The sequence below is a fragment of the Typopeltis vanoorti genome, chromosome 23, assembly GCF_054136105.1.
Source record: "Typopeltis vanoorti isolate ZY-2024b chromosome 23, IOZ_Tvanoo_1.0, whole genome shotgun sequence".
NCBI lineage: Eukaryota > Metazoa > Arthropoda > Arachnida > Uropygi > Thelyphonidae > Typopeltis > Typopeltis vanoorti.
In genome coordinates, this window is record NC_143571.1 from 34207294 (window position 1) to 34225624 (window position 18331).

The 18331-nt window shown below is 35.0% G+C and overlaps 1 protein-coding gene across 1 annotated transcript in view; it reads left to right on the forward strand.

Moving 5' to 3' along the window:
• Nucleotides 1-16675, forward strand: part of LOC150093768 (uncharacterized) — a 48068-nt gene extending 31393 nt beyond the window's left edge. The window contains exon 4 of the mRNA XM_090412510.1: nucleotides 16302-16675. Within this exon, the coding sequence (XP_090268636.1) occupies nucleotides 16302-16675 (374 nt within the window). The remainder of the gene's footprint in view (nucleotides 1-16301) is intronic.
• The last annotated feature ends 1656 nt before the right edge of the window (nucleotides 16676-18331 follow it).

Genomic DNA, 18331 nt, shown 5'->3' on the forward strand with positions numbered 1-18331 from the left:
ATTTGGGCACAGAATGTCCCAGCAACGATGAGACACTCTTTCACAAACTTGCCGTCCAAGAAGGCTTTTGATTTTTTAGCAATTTTTTCAGCTATTACATAACTTATTTTGACGCATGCTTCGCTCTCTTCCCTATGCATTTTAAACATACCCTGCTGGCATTTTAAATCAATTTGGAGATGGTTCACTTTGTCCACACGAAGCCGCCCTTGAAGGTGATCGAAATTGGACGCATGCTTTGTCTCATAGTGTCGTTTTATATTGTATTCTATTGATACTGACACTGGCTCACGATAAATTAAACACACCGGCTTGTCGTCGATCGGCACAAAAAAAAAAAAAAATGGTCCACTTGTCATTAAAACCCCGTCAAGAATCACTTGATTTACGCTTTTTACTTGTAGACGCCATAGTGATGGAAGGTGAACCCAAAATAGGATCCAAAATGGCCGTGTAACGGTTATTATCCACTGAATATGTCTCACACTAATGAAAAAAGTTTGGAAATATAAAACCACAATAGGCTATGGCCGACACGACGAACCTGCGTGCGCTTATACAAAAATATCACACTGTTCACGACTGACTGACTGACTGTGGATGAAATCCTCTTGTATTTATGTGAAAATAACGAAGTATCGAGAACCTTCGAGATGTATCTGGAAGGCACTAGACAGCGCACTCCAATGAACTACTGCTTTAGCCATCTACCTGCGACGTTAGTACTAGTACTTAAGTACCGCTTGGCGCTGGTAGACGGCTGAAGAAGCATGTCTATTTAATATTTATTTTTATAGGATTTTATATAAAGTATCAAACGCACAGCTTTCCTTGTCAATCTGGAAAGCATCTTACAATTCTAAATACCGCAGTATAGCTTAGTGGCCAGCGGGCGTCATTGAAATTATTTTTTATTTAATCGCGTTTTAATGTTAAGTAGTTATTTTTTCAAAATGGCCGGCGGGCCACGGCAAAGAGCTCCGCGGTCCATGCGTTGAAGACCTCTGGTCTAGAAAGTACCGAGAATAAAACAAATATTCGGTCAACGGAAGGTTGGCTGATTACAACTTGTTAATGTGATGCCAAGAGAGAGTTACAACAGGTAATGTCGCACATCGTTCGGAAAAATAATTGAAGGGCATGAAGGGGTAAATTGATATCGCTGATATAAATTGATATGACTATCGCTGATTGAGAGCTCGAGGTGTCTTTGCAAATATATTATCAAATGAAGTTATTAGTATTCTTTGAGTACATAAACATTTTTGAAGAAATATTCCCAAAGAAGGTTTTTTCGTTTGTCGTATATTTTAAGGAAGTATTCGAAGCCTCAATATTCCAAAGAAATTCTATTACTCATTATTCTTATGAAATGATTAAGGTGACATGAAAGTATGATCAAGTTCAACCATAAGAGGAAGTAAAATACGAAAACAGTGACATTTAAATTCTCAATAAATTCATATAAAAGAATTTTCGTCTCTGATATTTCGAGAATGGATGAAGGAGGATGCTGCCACCTGTAATCTCGTCTCTCACCGACTTTCAATGAATACGCCTTGTTATAAACATCAGTTCTCGCTAGTCTCAGTCAAGCTGAACTTCCGGAAGATATTTGCTGTTTAAGAATTAAGACGGTAACAGCTGTTGGTGATTCTTTTCTTCGCTAGCCGTCATCAACGACAAAGAATCGAAGAACAAGAGATGCATCGAGACTGGTAGAAGTCCGAAGAGGCACATACATAACATAAATTAATACCTGCACAATATCTAAATAACTTATACGTAAAATAAATATAACATTTCGAACTAATAATATATATGATATTGAACTTGTATCTTTTCCGCTACTGGGTGAAGGCCTCTCCCATTGCAAGAGGGTTGGATCTACTTCTCTCAAGGTAACGCATTCCGTATTGGGGGTGGGGGAGTGTTTTTTTCTATTAATATCCTTATATTTTTCTTTTCTGTTGCATTCTTTATAGGACACCTTCATTTTCTGTTATCAACATTACATCATCGACACATCCCATTTTCCATTCATTTTCATTTTAGTTTGTATTCCACACGCTTTTTATTTTCTTTACTTTTTTATTTATTATTTCATCAATCAATAACTTAAATAAGACGGGCCTTAATGAGTCACCTTGTCTAATCCCTTTGGTTATTTTAATTTCTTCACTCTATCTTTATTCTGTGTTTATTATTCAATTGTTATTCGGTGTCTATGTATATACAAGTATTCTTAATTAGTTCTAAAATTTAGTTATTAAACTTTATCACTTGTCCAAACTTTGGCGTATTCGAGATCATACCCGTGTGAACGTGGCCAACAATATTATGACATCCAGAATGTCAGCAATACTTTTGTAAGCTAATTTATTGATGTTGTTTCTCTTGTAACGTACGTGTATATTTTTGTATTTCTCTTTTCGTATTATACGCCCGATGAAGGTTGTAGATCTCTTTTTTGTATCTCTTGATTTAAATTATTCATTAAATAGATTAAATGTAATATTAAATGTAAATCAGTCTGTTACTTGTCAACACTCCAATATTGTCATATTAACATTGCATGCTTCTAAGGCACTTCTGTCCGCACGGTTAGCCTAGTGGCTTCGCAACCATATGCCTGGGGAAGGAGTGTCCTAGGTTCGGTTCTCGTAGGTGACGTGAGGAGCTGAAGGATCTTCCTAAGCCATAGCCAAGTTAACCGGTCTTGGGCGCAGGCAGTAGGGTTTTTTCCGCCAGTTTATCTGGCGTTTTTCATTCCACAAGTAGACAAACCGGTCCCGTGAACACACACACAGATCTATGAAATTCTCACATTTAGCTTTATTCTAGACGGGAACCACTGCAAAACTTTTATACCTCCACACTTAATCATTTCTTGGTCATCATGTACTCCAGCTGCCTTTCTAGATTTCAGGTATTTGACTGCTTTTTCTGCATCAAGTACTTACTGATAATATGTATTTCTGTTTGCATTTCTCTTGAAAATTTTCTAGTACGGTTCAGTCATTGCTTGTTTCGTTTAATTACCTTTCAAAGTAACTATTCCACACATCTAGGATATCTTCATTTTTAATGTACCTTTATCATCTTTGATTTCTTTTACAGTACTCTTTAAAACAAAAATATATACAGTATATGATTTTCACGTAATTAATTAATTCTTCTTTTTTTTCTTGTCAGTGATCTTACATTCCAGATATCAATTTTCAGCATTTTTTCCATTTTCAGTTTCTTCCTCCTGACTGCATTCTACGTCATTTCTGATACATACGAGTAGCTGTCGTGTCTTTCAAGCTGGAGTTTCTCTGGCGAGCTACTCATTCAACCAGAAAACGCTTCCTGTATTAGCCGAATATATTAATGTATATATTATATTAATGTTAGCCGAATATATTAATAAATATTAATGTATATATTATATTAATGTATGTGACACTTCATTTATGTCTCGATTACCTCAACACCACAATGAGGTATACATAAGATTATTATTCACAATTCACAATTGACATTTATGTCTTTAGGGGTGAAGCAAGATGCTTTTCATATTTCCCCCGCTATCTGTTGTGGTTACAGTGAGGGTAAAATTTATGAGCAATTTGCTCGCCCTGAATGGGCATGGTGATTATGCATCGCTATAGGAGGCTAATATAGCTTTTGGTCTTCTATATTTAAATATGTCCGTTGCCTCGTGTGCTGCAGCTTGCTGAACCAAATCGTTGGGATGTGTGGACGTCTTTAGGAAGAACTTAGATGCTAAGGATTGCAGAAAAGAGAAAATATAGGGAATATTTGTGTCTCTGTGGAGTTGATTGTTTCTAACATACCACGGGGCGTTCAGAATCATTCTCAAGCACTTGTTCTGCACTCGCTGTATTTTGATAATGTTAGTATTAGAGGTGTGGCTCCAGGCTGGAGAGGCATAGGTGATTATAGGACGAATCGTCATCTGGTGTTGCTGAGTTTGCTATTTCTATTAATTAGCGGATAGATCTGAGCGATGGCTTTAGATGCCTTTGTGCACGTAGACTTGATGTGTTGGTTGAAAGATAGCTTTTTGTCGAAAATCACACACAGGTAATTTTTTTCTGTCTGCCAGGGAACTTTAGTATTGAATAGTAACACATCTCCTGCAGGAGACATTGGCCTTTTCGAGAAAAGAATGACTGAGCTTTTTGGGGGTGGACTTCCAATCTCCATTTAGAGAACCAACCCTCCAGCTTTAGAAGGTTTTTTGAAGTTTTCTGGTAATGAAATGGGGTCGGAGAGATCTGGTTAGTATTGCTGTATCGTCCGCATACAGGGCCAAAATGGAAGACATCGGATTGTGCTGGATGTCCGATATGTATACAGAAAACAGCAATAGAGCCAGTAGGGATCCCCGCGGCACTCCAGCAAAGATATGGCGTTGGGACGATGTAGAACCGTTGATTTTGACTTGTATTGATCTATTCTGAAGATATGAACGGATTAGATGAACCATTTTTAGTGAGTACCGGCTGAGATAAGTTTGTGCAGGTGTCCAAAATGCCAGATTTTGTTAAATGCTGTGGATAGGTCTAGGAAAACAGCTCCTGTGCACTGGCGCCGGTTATAGCTGGTGGTGATGTATTCGACAATTCTGTGGATTTGCTGGGTAGTACTATGGTGTTGCCGAAAACCAAACTGTTCTTTAGGGAGGATGTTTAGGTCATTTACTGAGGTTTGGAGGTTTGGAGTCGTGAGAGGATGACCTTCTCCGCAACCTTACCCAGATTGGAGATGAGACTAATTGGACGATAATTTTGCGGTAGGTGTGGGTCCTTCCTGGCTTATGTAAAGGAATCACATCAGCCAGTTTCCAGGTGGAAGGAAAATAGTGAAATCTTAAGATTCCATTTATTATACTGGTCAGGTGCACTACAGCTTTTCGAGGCAGCAGCTTGATCACCTTATTTGATATTTGAGATTCCGTCTGTTTCAGGAGCTTTATTGTTCTTAATTATTATTCACAATTATCTTACAAATTTAATTTGAATTATAGTTATAAATGATAACAATTGGTGTAGCAAATATATTTAGCTTATCTATAAAAACTTTCCAAAAAAAAATTAGATTTAACATATTAATTTTATTTGAAAATATTTAAAAAAATAATTATTTATATAAAATATATATAAATATTATTTGAATCCTGAGATATAAAGGAAGCGAATTGATCATTGTACAATTTATAAATGATCAATCCTGAATATGCACACAGTGTTTTTTAACTGTTGCATTCATTTATGTTTTAACAATACTAATGAACTTATCAATAGGAATGAAATAGATGTATTTTCCTAATTCATTTATTAAGACCGAATTTGAAGTTAGTACAGCTTCCGAATTTAATATGTAGCTAAATTTAGTTATAACGACTGCTTATACAGAAGTTTAATTAACAATATTCTAGTTAAATGATTTAGTACTGCGATAGTGCAAATGGCCCAACTGATAGGTGAGAACACAATGAAGTACGAAAAAGAAAACTTGTTACCGGGTGTAAATTTAAACAGGATCAACACATGCATTATCTCACGCGTACTCATTAAGCGATCCACGCTCTGACTTAAAAGCATCAACCCGAATGGAACATAAATGCACCTTTTGTTGACTTAGTTTCAAAATTAATCATCCAGCTGGCTGGCGCGTTAGTTTTATCTTTTCTCCCCCCCCCCCCCCCTCTCTCTCTCTCTCTCTGTCGTCGTTCTTTTCCTGTTGGTAATGAGCTCCTTGTGTAAGCAATTTTATCTGTTGATTCTGTTAGTCTACGTTTGCCTGTTTTCATTCATCTAAGCAAGCCTATTAGAGATCCTGAAATAGCCACACCACCTGGTGTGGCAAACGTGAAATATTCTTATCGTTTAAAAAGCTCTTCCTAATGAACTATTATTACTGGAAAAGGTTTGGTTATAGTAGTATAGTTTGCAGCATGATAATTTAAAGACATTTGTTAATATTTTTTTTATCACGCTGTAGCCTCTAGATCTCTATAGTACAATTTAAAAAAGTGTTTGTTATCAACGTAAATAAGTGTGACCTCATGCTCTTATGTTTCCATGGCAACAGTGAATTCTGCATGCTCATAAAAAATCACAGCTTTGTTATCGTCTGCATTACATTCTCAATAAAAAGAATAATAAAACTGCACGTTTGAAATTTTTAATTTTGGATTTTGTTTCTATGAGTTTCCCTTTCTTCAATGTCAAGAAATACATCGGAATTATAGAACTGACAGATGTGTACAGTATACAAGCATGCAGCTATAAAGGAGTTTGGTATTAAAAAAATCAACATTATCTTGGAACTTTTAATAGTTTCCTATAAGAGCCAAAACTGCAATTAACGTGGAAGTTTATCTCTCAAATTAATTGCTCTTATAGCTATACTTCGAGTAAGTTTCACGTCAAATGGAGTAAACAGCAATGTATCATCTGCTGTTTGACGGAACCTTTTCTGCGCATGCGTATCACATCGATAAAGTGTGTGCAACTTCTCTGGAGTATTCCCACAGCAAAGAGTCATTCTTTAAAGTTTAAACGTCTTAGAGATAACGTTACTTAAATGCTGGAAACCTACAAATAAACTATTTAAATTTTATCAATGAAGTGAATTTAGTAAATAATACTACCATATTGCAAGTAAATGAATAAATTCTTTGTAAAAAAATAGATTACTAAATTCACATTCAATAAGAAATACGTTTTTAAGAAATAAGTAAGGTACATAAAAATAAATCCACTAACGTCTTTTATTCCCAAAGGGAGTAAGCTAGGCTGTTTTAGCCCTATCTTCCTTTTGGAAACTGAGGGGAAGTTGATCTCTCCACCTTGACCAATCAGAGATAGCTGCCGTCTGACTGGCGAGTAGAATCGAACTTAAAACTATCTTTTTTTGGGATGACCTAGCACTGTGGACCTAACCGCCATTTCCACAGGACTACACGGGCTTATCAAAGTAAACAGATATAATTATAAATAAACTATTTAAAAATTAAGTAAAATAAACAAATTAGAGCTAAATTTAAAGGAACAAAAATAAATAAACAAAGCATGATTAAATAAACGTAAACAAAGTAAAATAAATAAATCTTTATTTTATGAATTCTATTATTAATCTGGGAGGGAAAGCACTAGCAGCGCCAAGAAGAATGAACGGCGACTTAGAGAACTAAGAAGAGAATGAGGCAACTGCTAACACCCGTTAACCTCAACTCCCGGCAGTAAACTTGGCTCGGTAGAGAGCAAGATGGGAATGTTCTCTGAAGTTAAGAAAAAGATATTGGGAAAGTAATTTAATTTAACGGCTTCAGTTTCAATAACATTGTTAAATTGATCTTCGGCAAAAATGTACTAGAATCCTGCGAAAGAGTACAATATATAATCTACCGAACTGATTTAAAGCGATCACTTGATGACGTCAAAAAACACGTTCATCTTATATGCCTATACACAGCTAAGAGAATCAAATACGATGCATTTACTAATTGTCAATGGCTCGGTCATGAAAAGCAGAAGTCGCTCGCAAATTCAAACCTCTGAGAGATGCTTCTAAAAAAAGTGGGGAAACAGTTTTTTGCCGCGTTCACTCGAGCAAATGGGAACAGGTCGAGGGAGGAGTTACGAGCTAAGATTTTCTCCTTTGAGCAATAATGTACCTCGTGTTAATGGCAGCGAGCGAGCTTGAGAGAGCGAGATGTCACCTAGAGCATAATGAACTCATCATTGGGATGTGCGACGTTAGATTCTGACGCTTGAAGAAGTGTGCAGTCCACTGCTGCTCAAGGACGGGCCGTAGAAAATTAAATTTCGGTACACACACGCGCACACACACAGAGTTAGCCGTGAGGAAAATATTAACCCGGGCTAGTGGGTTTTATTTATTACTCCGGTTCTTGGCATTATGTTAAGCAGATTTTCCGAGTGGTTACCCCTGGAGAGACGATTTGGTTAATGATTTATTCCCCAAGTTGCTTTACATGGATTCCACTCGCTTCCAGGGCAGCAGCAAATCCGTGTTTTCATTTTATTTTATTTATTTATTTTTTCATACCAAAAGAAATTCATCAAAGTGGATTTCCTGCTTCCAAGCAAGCAGAAGATTCCCTTTAGATATGCTGCTTTCAATTGAATATTTTTGATAAGGATTTCATAATCCTGAATCCATCGTGATGATCCTTTCAAAATTGATTTGTGACACTTAAGGTTGTAAAGATATTCTGGTTTTTTTTTTTTTTGCAGTAAATATCTAACAGATTTCACTTTAAACACTTCTAAAATGAAATGAAATATCGAACTAATGTTAAAATTACTAAAATAAAGGGCCAAAAGGCGATGCAAATTATGCTAGCAAAGTGGATATTAAATCCAACATTATTTCAAAGCTGAATGTAGAAGCTATGACAGTTTCGTAAAAATAAGTTGACCAGAGAACTTACCGGAATACACTCCACAGCATTCACGAATTGCCTTAGCGAGGACTACTTTAAGGACATAGGCGCGGCCCAAGCATCTATATATTCGGCTTTTCGGCTTATATTCGCTTGGGCAGCGCCTATGTCTTTTAAGTAGTCCTCGTTAAGACAACTCGTGAATGCTGGGGAGTGTATTCCCGTAAGATCTCTGGTCAAATTTATTTTTTACAAAACTTTAATAGTTTCTATATTCGGCTTTGACATAATGTTGGTTTTAATACTAATATTAAAATGATTTAAGAAGATCTCTGTCTCTTAATTTTCGTTCTAGAGGGGTGCAGAGATTCACCAAGCGGAAAAACATTCCTTTGCAGACCTTATAAGAGCAAATATACGTAAAACGTAATCATTAGATTGAGCAATTTTCTCTATCCACAACACACACACACACACACACACACACACACACACACACACACACACACACACACACACACACACACACACACACACACACACACACACACACACACACACACACACACACACACACACACACACACACACACAGATTCAAAGTTATTATTTCACACTTACAGTAAAACCAAATTGTTTCGAGGTTTTTAGTTTTGGTATTATAGGTGATAGTTTTTATTGCTGAAGTCTGGTTTATTTAAATCCATAAGTATCTACAAATTCAGCTTCAGGATACATTTAATTTATATATTAAGAATCCTTTTCTAACGACTAAACTGATTTTTCAACCATTTCATGAGTGAATTCAAAGAAACGATGCATTGTTAAGTGCAAGAATAAAAGTGAAGAAAAAATTTTCAGCATTGATAATCTTATGGATGGATTTAATAAATTTGTAAAATAATGGGGACTACGTTGGAAAATATTAAATATTTTAATTGTTAAATATTTTTCATTTTATGAGTGCACTTAACAGGAACTTAAGTGCTCACACCCTCCAAGTATCCTTGAATTTTATTACCGTAATTCGAGGATAAGTTGGTTATCCCCTATGTCTCTATAGGGTATTCTTTTGTCTGTGGTTGGGGCAAAACCTGATTTTCCGGGATGAAAATCCCTGCCATCACCCCCGTATGAGACCAGGTCACTTGCCTTCAGTTGAAAAGCCCAGGTAAAAGTTCTTCGTGTCCTAGACAGGATTTGAACTCGGATTTTTCCAACCAAAGGGCTACGGAGGCTCGGCTTCGTCTATTCGGAATGAACTCATTAAATATTTTTAGTAATAAAAAGAAGATACGCGAAGCTGAATGAAAATGCTAAATAGTAACGTTTTCTTTTAAAGCAGTTATGCAGTATTTTTAAAAAAGTACACTGTAATAATTCTAATTTAAAGGAAGAAAATTTGTTCGATATTATGTCTGCATAATCTACTATTATTATAACTGTACGTGAAAAAAGTGCAAAAAAATAATAATTCGTGCTAGAAAGAATAAGAAATAGTGCTAGATGCTTTAATCCACTTAAAATTCAATGAATGGCAAATTTTATTGCTTATTACTTAAAATAATTTGCAATTCCATGATTTTCCTCCTTACCTTAGTTCCTAAATTTAATGGCAGAACATTTTTTATAGTATTCACTTTAGTTTCGATTCATAGATGGCAGCACTTTAACACTCTGTAAAACGATTACTGTCTGGTCTAGTAAGCACTAAGATAGGGCACAATGTTTCTCAACCTGTGTTCCGCGGACCACAGTGGTCCTCAGGTAGACTTAAATTAATTAAATAAATATATTTTTTTAATTATCTAAACAAATTAAAATTGAATAAGTAAGTAAAAATTATTAAAAAAATTGAAATTATTGATTTCAATTTCAAATGAGACTTAAAAAAAAACAAACAAATATCGACAGAATGTTCAAAGGCGGAAAAAATAAAACCTTATTGTTGTTCACTTCACCCCTCTTTTATTATTCGTCATTCTGCCGCTAAATTTGTAGCGGCAGAATGGCTTGTTGTTTATTGGTTTTTATTATTCAACCAAGGCTCAGTATATCTTGAGAAGTGCTAAGTGATACTTGGACAAAGTGTGTCCTGAGTGAACCCCAGTATCATATATTTATATATTTTTCGGAAACGTTTTTTAATAATGGATAAATGACTTTGAAAAGAAGGGCAAATGAAACAGGTGATGCTACTAATTGTGATACACGTGTTGTAACGGCGAGTAAATCTGATACTATTAAAACTGGTAATTAATTTACGGAATTAACAACGCATATAAAGTATATTAATTAAAGATAACTTTAATGAATCACTTCTATATTTCGGCAATGTCACATTGCCATCTTCAGGAACATAAAGATATGGTATGTGCACTGAGGAACTAACAAAGTAAATGAGGAAGAAAGTAAGAAACTAATATTGTTCCTAAAGTCCTAATGGTGCCCTCTTGCGGGCTAATTTGGTAGTCTTGGCAGTTGGGCTGAAGTTCTCATAATGAAAGTCTCCCAAATTTGGGGCAGTTTCATGCACCCAAATTTGTTGAGGTTAGGAAGGTTTTTTAGAGCTGCTGAAGATTCTTTGAATAATCTTTCGTATTTAAACTTGCTGCGATGGATTATTTTTGTTTTCTTCCAACGAATTTTATGGTGGGTATCTAAGGCATGGTCTGCCAGCCCAGAGCGGCTGTACTGGTGAAACCGGATGTAGTCTTGGTGTTCTGAAATCCTGATATTTGTTGTTCTGCCTGTTTGGCCAAAGTAGGACAATTTGCAGCTGCAAGGGACCTGGTATACACCAGGTAGGTCTAGGGGAAGTGGTTGGTCTTTGGTAGAGCGGATAAGGGATGCCAACTTTTTATATGGTCTGTAACAGGAAGTAAGGTCATATTTTTTGAGGATATTAGTTATTTTTTCAGAGGTGCCCTGGATGTAGGGGATAGTGATAGACTTGGTGTAGTCTTTATTGTGGAGGGGGGGGAGGGGGGTTGTGGTTTACAGGTTTTAGTATTTTTTGGATTTTTTTGGGGTTATAGCCATTGGCTAAGAAAGTGCTGAGGATGTGGTTTAGTTCCATAGTCAGGGCCTTGTCATCTGAGCAGATTAATTTTGCCCTGTTATATAGTGTTTTTATCACCCCATATTGTTGTGAGGGGGGGGGGATTGCTGGTGAATGTATCTGCCAGTGTGGGTGGGTTTTCTGTAAAAAATAATCCATCGCAGCAAGTTTAAATACGAAAGATTATTCAAAGAATCTTCAGCAGCTCTAAAAAACCTTCCTAACCTCAACAAATTTGGGTGCATGAAACTGCCCCAAATTTGGGAGACTTTCATTATGAGAACTTCAGCCCAACTGCCAAGACTACCAAATTAGCCCGCAAGAGGGCACCATTAGGACTTTAGGAACAAAATTAGTGTCTTACTTTCTTCCTCATTTGCTTTGTTAGTTCCTTAGTGCACATACCATATCTTTATGTTCCTGAAGATGGCAATGTGACATTGCCGAAATATAGAAGTGATTCATTAAAGTTATCTTTAATTAATATACTTTATATGCGTTGTTAATTCCGTAAATTAATTACCAGCTATGTCTAACCAACGTATAAGTCTTACTACTACTGATACTATTAAAGTAGGAGAAACAAGCAGTTCAAAGAAAATATACAGTAGAAAATATAACAGTTCATATTTGGAATTCGGGGTTACTTGGTGTGGAGATGAACGTGAACAGAAACCTCAATGTGTTTTGTGTTATGAAGTGTTGTCGAACGAGTGCATGAAACCTGCGAAACTCCGACGACATTTAGAAACTAAACATTGTGATGGAAAAAATAAGCCAATTGAATTTTTTCAGAGACGCTTAGGGACATTAAATCATGGGAAAGATATAATTTCAGCCGTGGGTTCCATTAATAGCAAAGCACTGGAAGCATCCTATCTCTTAAGTTTGCGCATAACGAAAACAGGGAAACCTCATTCTATTCGGGAAAAATTTACTACATCCAGCTATAAAAGATGTGGTAAAAACTATGTTTGGCAACAAGTTACTAAAAAATGTTGATTTGATTCCTCTTTCAAATGACATTGTCGGTCGCAGGATTAATGATATGGCAGGTGACATAGAATCTCAGTTAATCGAAAGAGTTAAGAAGAGCCCTTATTATGCGTTACAAATAGACGAGACTACTGATGTTACAAATGATGCGCAGTTAATATACTACGTAAGATATGCGCATGATAACAACATTCATGATGATATTCTGTTTTGTAGAACTTTGTCATCCCGAACAACTGGAAAAGAAATACTTCACGCTCTCAATAATTACATAATACACAAAGGGATCCAGTGGGAAAAATGTATAGGTTTCTGTTCGGATGGAGCTCGCGCTCTTACACGCAGGCATAGTGGGGTTGTGTCTAAGGTCAAAGAAGTAGCCGGATATGAATTGGGTGCATTGTTTCATACATAGGGAAGCATTAGCCCCCAAAGGAATGCCACCAGAAATTAAAACTGTGCTATACAACGCTGCCAAGCTAGTTAAGTTTATTAAAGCTCGACCGTTAAATAACAGGTTATTTCCAGTACTCTGCGATGAAATGGACAGTGAATATACACAACTTTTGCTTCATTCTGAAATTCGCTGGCATTCCAGGGGCAAAGTACTAACAAGGTCATTTCAATTAAGGCACGAAGTTTTATTATGTGTAAATGAACGTAATTCTGATTTTGCATCACTCCTTGTTGACGAAACATGGTTATCAACACTATCCTATCTTTCAGACATTTTTTCGAAATTAAATGAACTAAATCTCTCCCTTCAGTGAAATTCTTTTAACTGTTCTTGATGCCTACGACAAAATAAAGGCATTCGAGAAAAAACTGGTTTTATGGATTAATTATGTAAAAGACAGACAATTTGCACCTTTTCCAACATTGGAATCTTTTTTAGTGGAAATAATATTTTTGTTCATTCTGAGTTCGTGGAAAGGGTTTGTGACCACCTCAAAAATGTGAAACGGAATTTTGAAACATATTTTCCGAATAACTTTTATAAGAAATCTCTGTGGGCTCGCGATCCATTTCAAGCTTGCAGTCACGAGAACGTCTATCGAAAAAGGAACAGTTAATTGAGCTTTCAAATGACAGTGGACTTAAAATGCAATTCCGTGATCTTGGTTTGGCTCGATTATGGATCTCGCCTTCAGTGAGAAGTGAATTTCCCGAATTATCTGAATAGACATTGAAAATCGTCATGCAGTTCTCTACAACCTATCTTTGCGAGAAACGATTTTCATCGCTCTTTCAAATAAAAACAAAATACAGAATTCGTCTTAGCGTGTGTGTGTGTGCCGATCTTCGACTGAAGTTGACCAATATTGAGCCAGATATCCAGCAACTCTGCAAGGCCCGAGAAGCTCAACCATCCCATTAAAAGTAAGTAGTAACATTATTATATCATATTATTTATTTGTTTAATAAAAATTAAAACTTTGTTCAATGATGAGCACTTTTAATCGTTTACTTCCAATTGAATTAATTATGTTTCCACATGTATTCAAAACATTCTTTTAGATTTATTATGTTATAAATGGCACAGTTTTTCCGAAATGTTTGTAATTCCTACATAGGTTTTTTTAAAAAAATTAAAAAAAAAAAATAAAAACGACGTATAGGGAAATAAATTAAAAACACTATGTTTGTTTTTGAAGTAAACTTTAATTCTAAAATGTTATTTTTCTGTTCGCAAAATCGTCGATGACATCGTCGAAGTCTGTTTCATCACTCAGTTGCTGTTTTATAGACAGTAAGGCAGGATTTCTTAAACGCCAAAATAGTGCCGCTCGGGGCAGATATCACCCCCCCTCCCCAGCTACGCCTCTGTAACTTAGTGGTCCGTAGAATTGTTTTCAGCATTTTACTGGTCCTTGGCCTTAGAAAGGTTGAGAAACGCCGAGTTTCATATAAACATATGTGAACAGTTCCAATCCGAATTGAATTTTAAGCGTGATATTGTACTTAACTGAGTTTCAATAAATGATTACGAGATGATTGCACCGAATCAGACTTCGTTCAGTTATTAAATATAAAATTTAGTTTTCAAATGCCTTTAGTAATTCAACATATCTTTATTAGAGAAAAGTGTTCCTTCCATAACAACTATTCTAATAATAATAATAATAATAAACTGTAAATATTAAATAATAAAATAATAAGTACAAAATAATAATAAACGTGAAAAAAATTAATAACTTTATTATAAATAATAATAAACTTGAATTATAATAAAATATTATAAAATAGTTCCATTCCACTGTAGCCCATGCATGTCGTACGAGGCAACTAAAACGGGTACCCAGGGAGGATAATGGATGGCAATTCTGTAGCCCAGGGTTTCTCAAACTGTGTTGCGCGGAAGGTGAATAGGTGTTCCGCGAGAAGTTCTGGCATTTGTCATTTTAGTTTTCTAAGCATTTTTCATGAATAAATGATTTATAGTAGAAATATTCTGAAGAGAATAATATTCGTGAATATGTCGAAAAGCTCAGACCCAGATCTGTGTATCGTTAATTTTCACACATCGAAACTTTTCAACATTTAGGAAAGGGAATAACGCTGTTTATGACGAGTCATAAAAATTGCCTGCAAGCGGATTATAACAATGGTGGCATATCCTCTGTTCTCAAAACTGAAGGAAATGACATCTGTGTAACAAATGTCAGTGACCAAGCGGCATATTTTTAAACATGGAAATATTCATGAATTATCGTTAATTTTCACACATCGAAATCTTTCAACAATCGGGAAAGAGAATACCGCCGTTTATGACCGATCATAAAATTGCCTGCAAGCCGATTACAACAATGGGCGGCGTATCCTCTGTTCTCAAAACTGAACGAAATAACATTTGCATTGCAAATGTCAATGACCAATCAGCAAGGAAGTATAAGGAAATTTTTCCACTGAAATTGAAGATCAAGGTAGTCTCTATCCGGTTCTCAAATCTATTATTACTGAATACTTTCTTCGCAAGTTCGTATTGCAGTGTGTAAGTGCTTGTTCTGAAACCGGAGTGCCGTGATTTTTTTAAAAGTAATAGGCCTGCAGACTTAAATTTTAATATGAATAAGAGACAAGGCAGTTTGTTTAATTTTGGTCTTAAGAAATCTCTTATTGAAGGTGTTTGTGACGCAACAGATATGAGTCATCCACCACCAGCCTACAAAGCGATCCCCAGGATGTACAAAAGGAGGGGAAAACTACCAGCACACAGGAGAAAAAGTCTGCATTCACTCATAAGTACTTATAAATTTTGGGTGATCAGAATAGGATGTGTCAGCACAAATTAATGAAAATCAGCACAAATTAATATAATGATGGTTTAATCGATGTTTAATTAATTATTAATTAATAATTATCAATTATTAATTAATTATAAAAAATCAGCAAAATTACCGATTAATTTTTAATTAATACATTACAAAATAACCAAGGTGTTCTGTGAAAATTTCAGGATTTGTGAAGTGTTCCGTCGTAGAAAAAGCTTGTGAAACCCTGCAGTGTAGCCAATGAAGTTTTAACTGAGGCTCGGCTATTGCTGTTACCCTCCTGCCATGATCAGAGCTTATAGTTCTATAATATCTTATCCATACATTTTCTTCTATAGATAACGGGGAATATGAAAAGCATTCTTGCTTCACCCATCTAGCCACAAAAAAAAAAAAAAAAAAAAAATTAATTAATTAATTAAAAAAAAAATATATATATATATATATATATATATAATAAAATCTAATTAATAAATCTGAATGAGTATGAGTATGACTGATTCTGTTTTTTTTTTTTTTTGTTTTTTTTTTGTTTTATTTGTTACAGCTGGATATGAAGAAGTGGCCACCATAGCCAGGCCATCCTTCAACCTCTTGTCCAAACGACCAGTAACAGATAAAACTGGCTACATCATATCAGCATTCCGAGTTTTCCCAGGCGAAGACAGAGAAAAACTAGAAAGAAACTGGTTAACATGGACAGGCGCAAAGCAGATTTACAAAAATTTGCCTAAACATTTAGGACTCAGGCGATTGACATTTCACAAAAAAATAGTTCCCGAGGGTGGAATTACGTACGTTCTTGTATGTGAATGTGCAACTATGGTAGATCACGTGACCGAAGCGCTAGTGTTCGTGGATCACCTGCGCGCGCGATGCTGTGGTTATACTGCCCTCTATAAAGTGGTGGACATTTTTTGAAATTCATTGTATTTTAGCTACTGTGGTACTTCTGTGATCATCAGCGCCTTCTAGTGGACTTTAGTGTTAACTGTTAAAATGAATACGGGATTTTTTTTTTTTTCCCAGGATCCTTTGAGTGCCAACTATGCAGTACCTCAGACGTCGGCTTGGCATATATTTTATAATGCAGAAAAACATAATTAATTAAACTGCAAGACTTTATTAAAATAACATTGAAAACAATTATTTTTAACTACGCGAATAGCGTTTATTCATATCCCTGCATATAAGCCTGTTGTACGGAAGATTAAGAAGTATGTAATAATTTCTATATTCATACCTTCAGTATCCATATCTTCTTAGCATTTGTAAACGAAAAAAAAAAGTTGAATAAATATTCTCTACATTTATGGATATAAATTTTTTCTTATATTTTTTTCTTATATATGTTCTGTATATATTATTTCAGTTAAAAGTAGGATTGCCAATCGTCCCTTTTTTGAAATTATTTGTTATCGTTTTTTCTTAGCCTTGCAAAGGACTCCATTTGTCTTTTTCTTTGATATAATAGTCATGCCATAAACAAAATTTTAGGCGCATGCGCTGAGACGTTGTGAGCCACTCCATGGCGGCGCTAGTGATCATTTTCAATAATTCGTAATGATTTCTTTGTAGTTTCAAGTTCAAAATTTTTAGGAAATTTTAGAAAATGGTACTTAATTTTAAAAATATTAATTAATATTTTTGAATATTTTAAAATTGGTGTATATGTCTATCATTATAACATCAGCATTATTGTAAAAGAATCTTTAGTGTACAACTTCAAATGGCATGATAAATAACAGAAACTAATCAATGAAAGTGAACTTATTATTTTCACTTAACTTATTCACATTTTAATGTGAACTGTTTTGATTTACAGTAAAAATAAAACAATGATATTATTTGAGTGAAATCTGCAAAAAATTAGGAAAATATAACTTAAAAAAATATTAATTTTGCAAATTTTGTCGATTATTTAATATACTATATACCTTATCCAGAAAGATATTTCTTTTGATAAATAGAATAATAAAGTATTTTAGGAAATTTTTTTATTGTCCGTTTTTGAGCTTTCTTGAGTCGGCAACCCTAGATGAAAGGATCATCTTGTCATAAGAGGTTCTGAGGAGATTTTATGTGCTAGGATGTCGTCATTTTAGATAATGAAATACAAAGTTAGTTAACTTTTTTAATAGGATGAAAATGCTACAGTAATTTAAGAATTATGTAATCAATAAAATACATAAAAGAATTATTTTATTAATTTATAATTTAATACTATAGCAATTATTAATACGTTCGATTTGCTTATATCTTCGGAATCTTTAAAGAATACCGTAATATATGCTTATACTTTCACACACCTTTTAGTTTATATAATAATTTTTATCTATTAAATTTAAAAATCTAAGGTTCATTTTGTGAATTTTGTGTGATAATGTTTTGAGGGGATGTTTGAAGAATCAATCGACCGTGAGATGCGGTGATTGATTCATTCAATCCAAAATCCAATACCCTTGGAGGGTAATGGATGGCAATGCTGTAGCCAATGAAGTTCTAACTGAGGCTCGGCTATTGCTGTTACCCTCCTGCCATGATCAGAGCTTTAATTGCTCAATTAATTGCTCAATA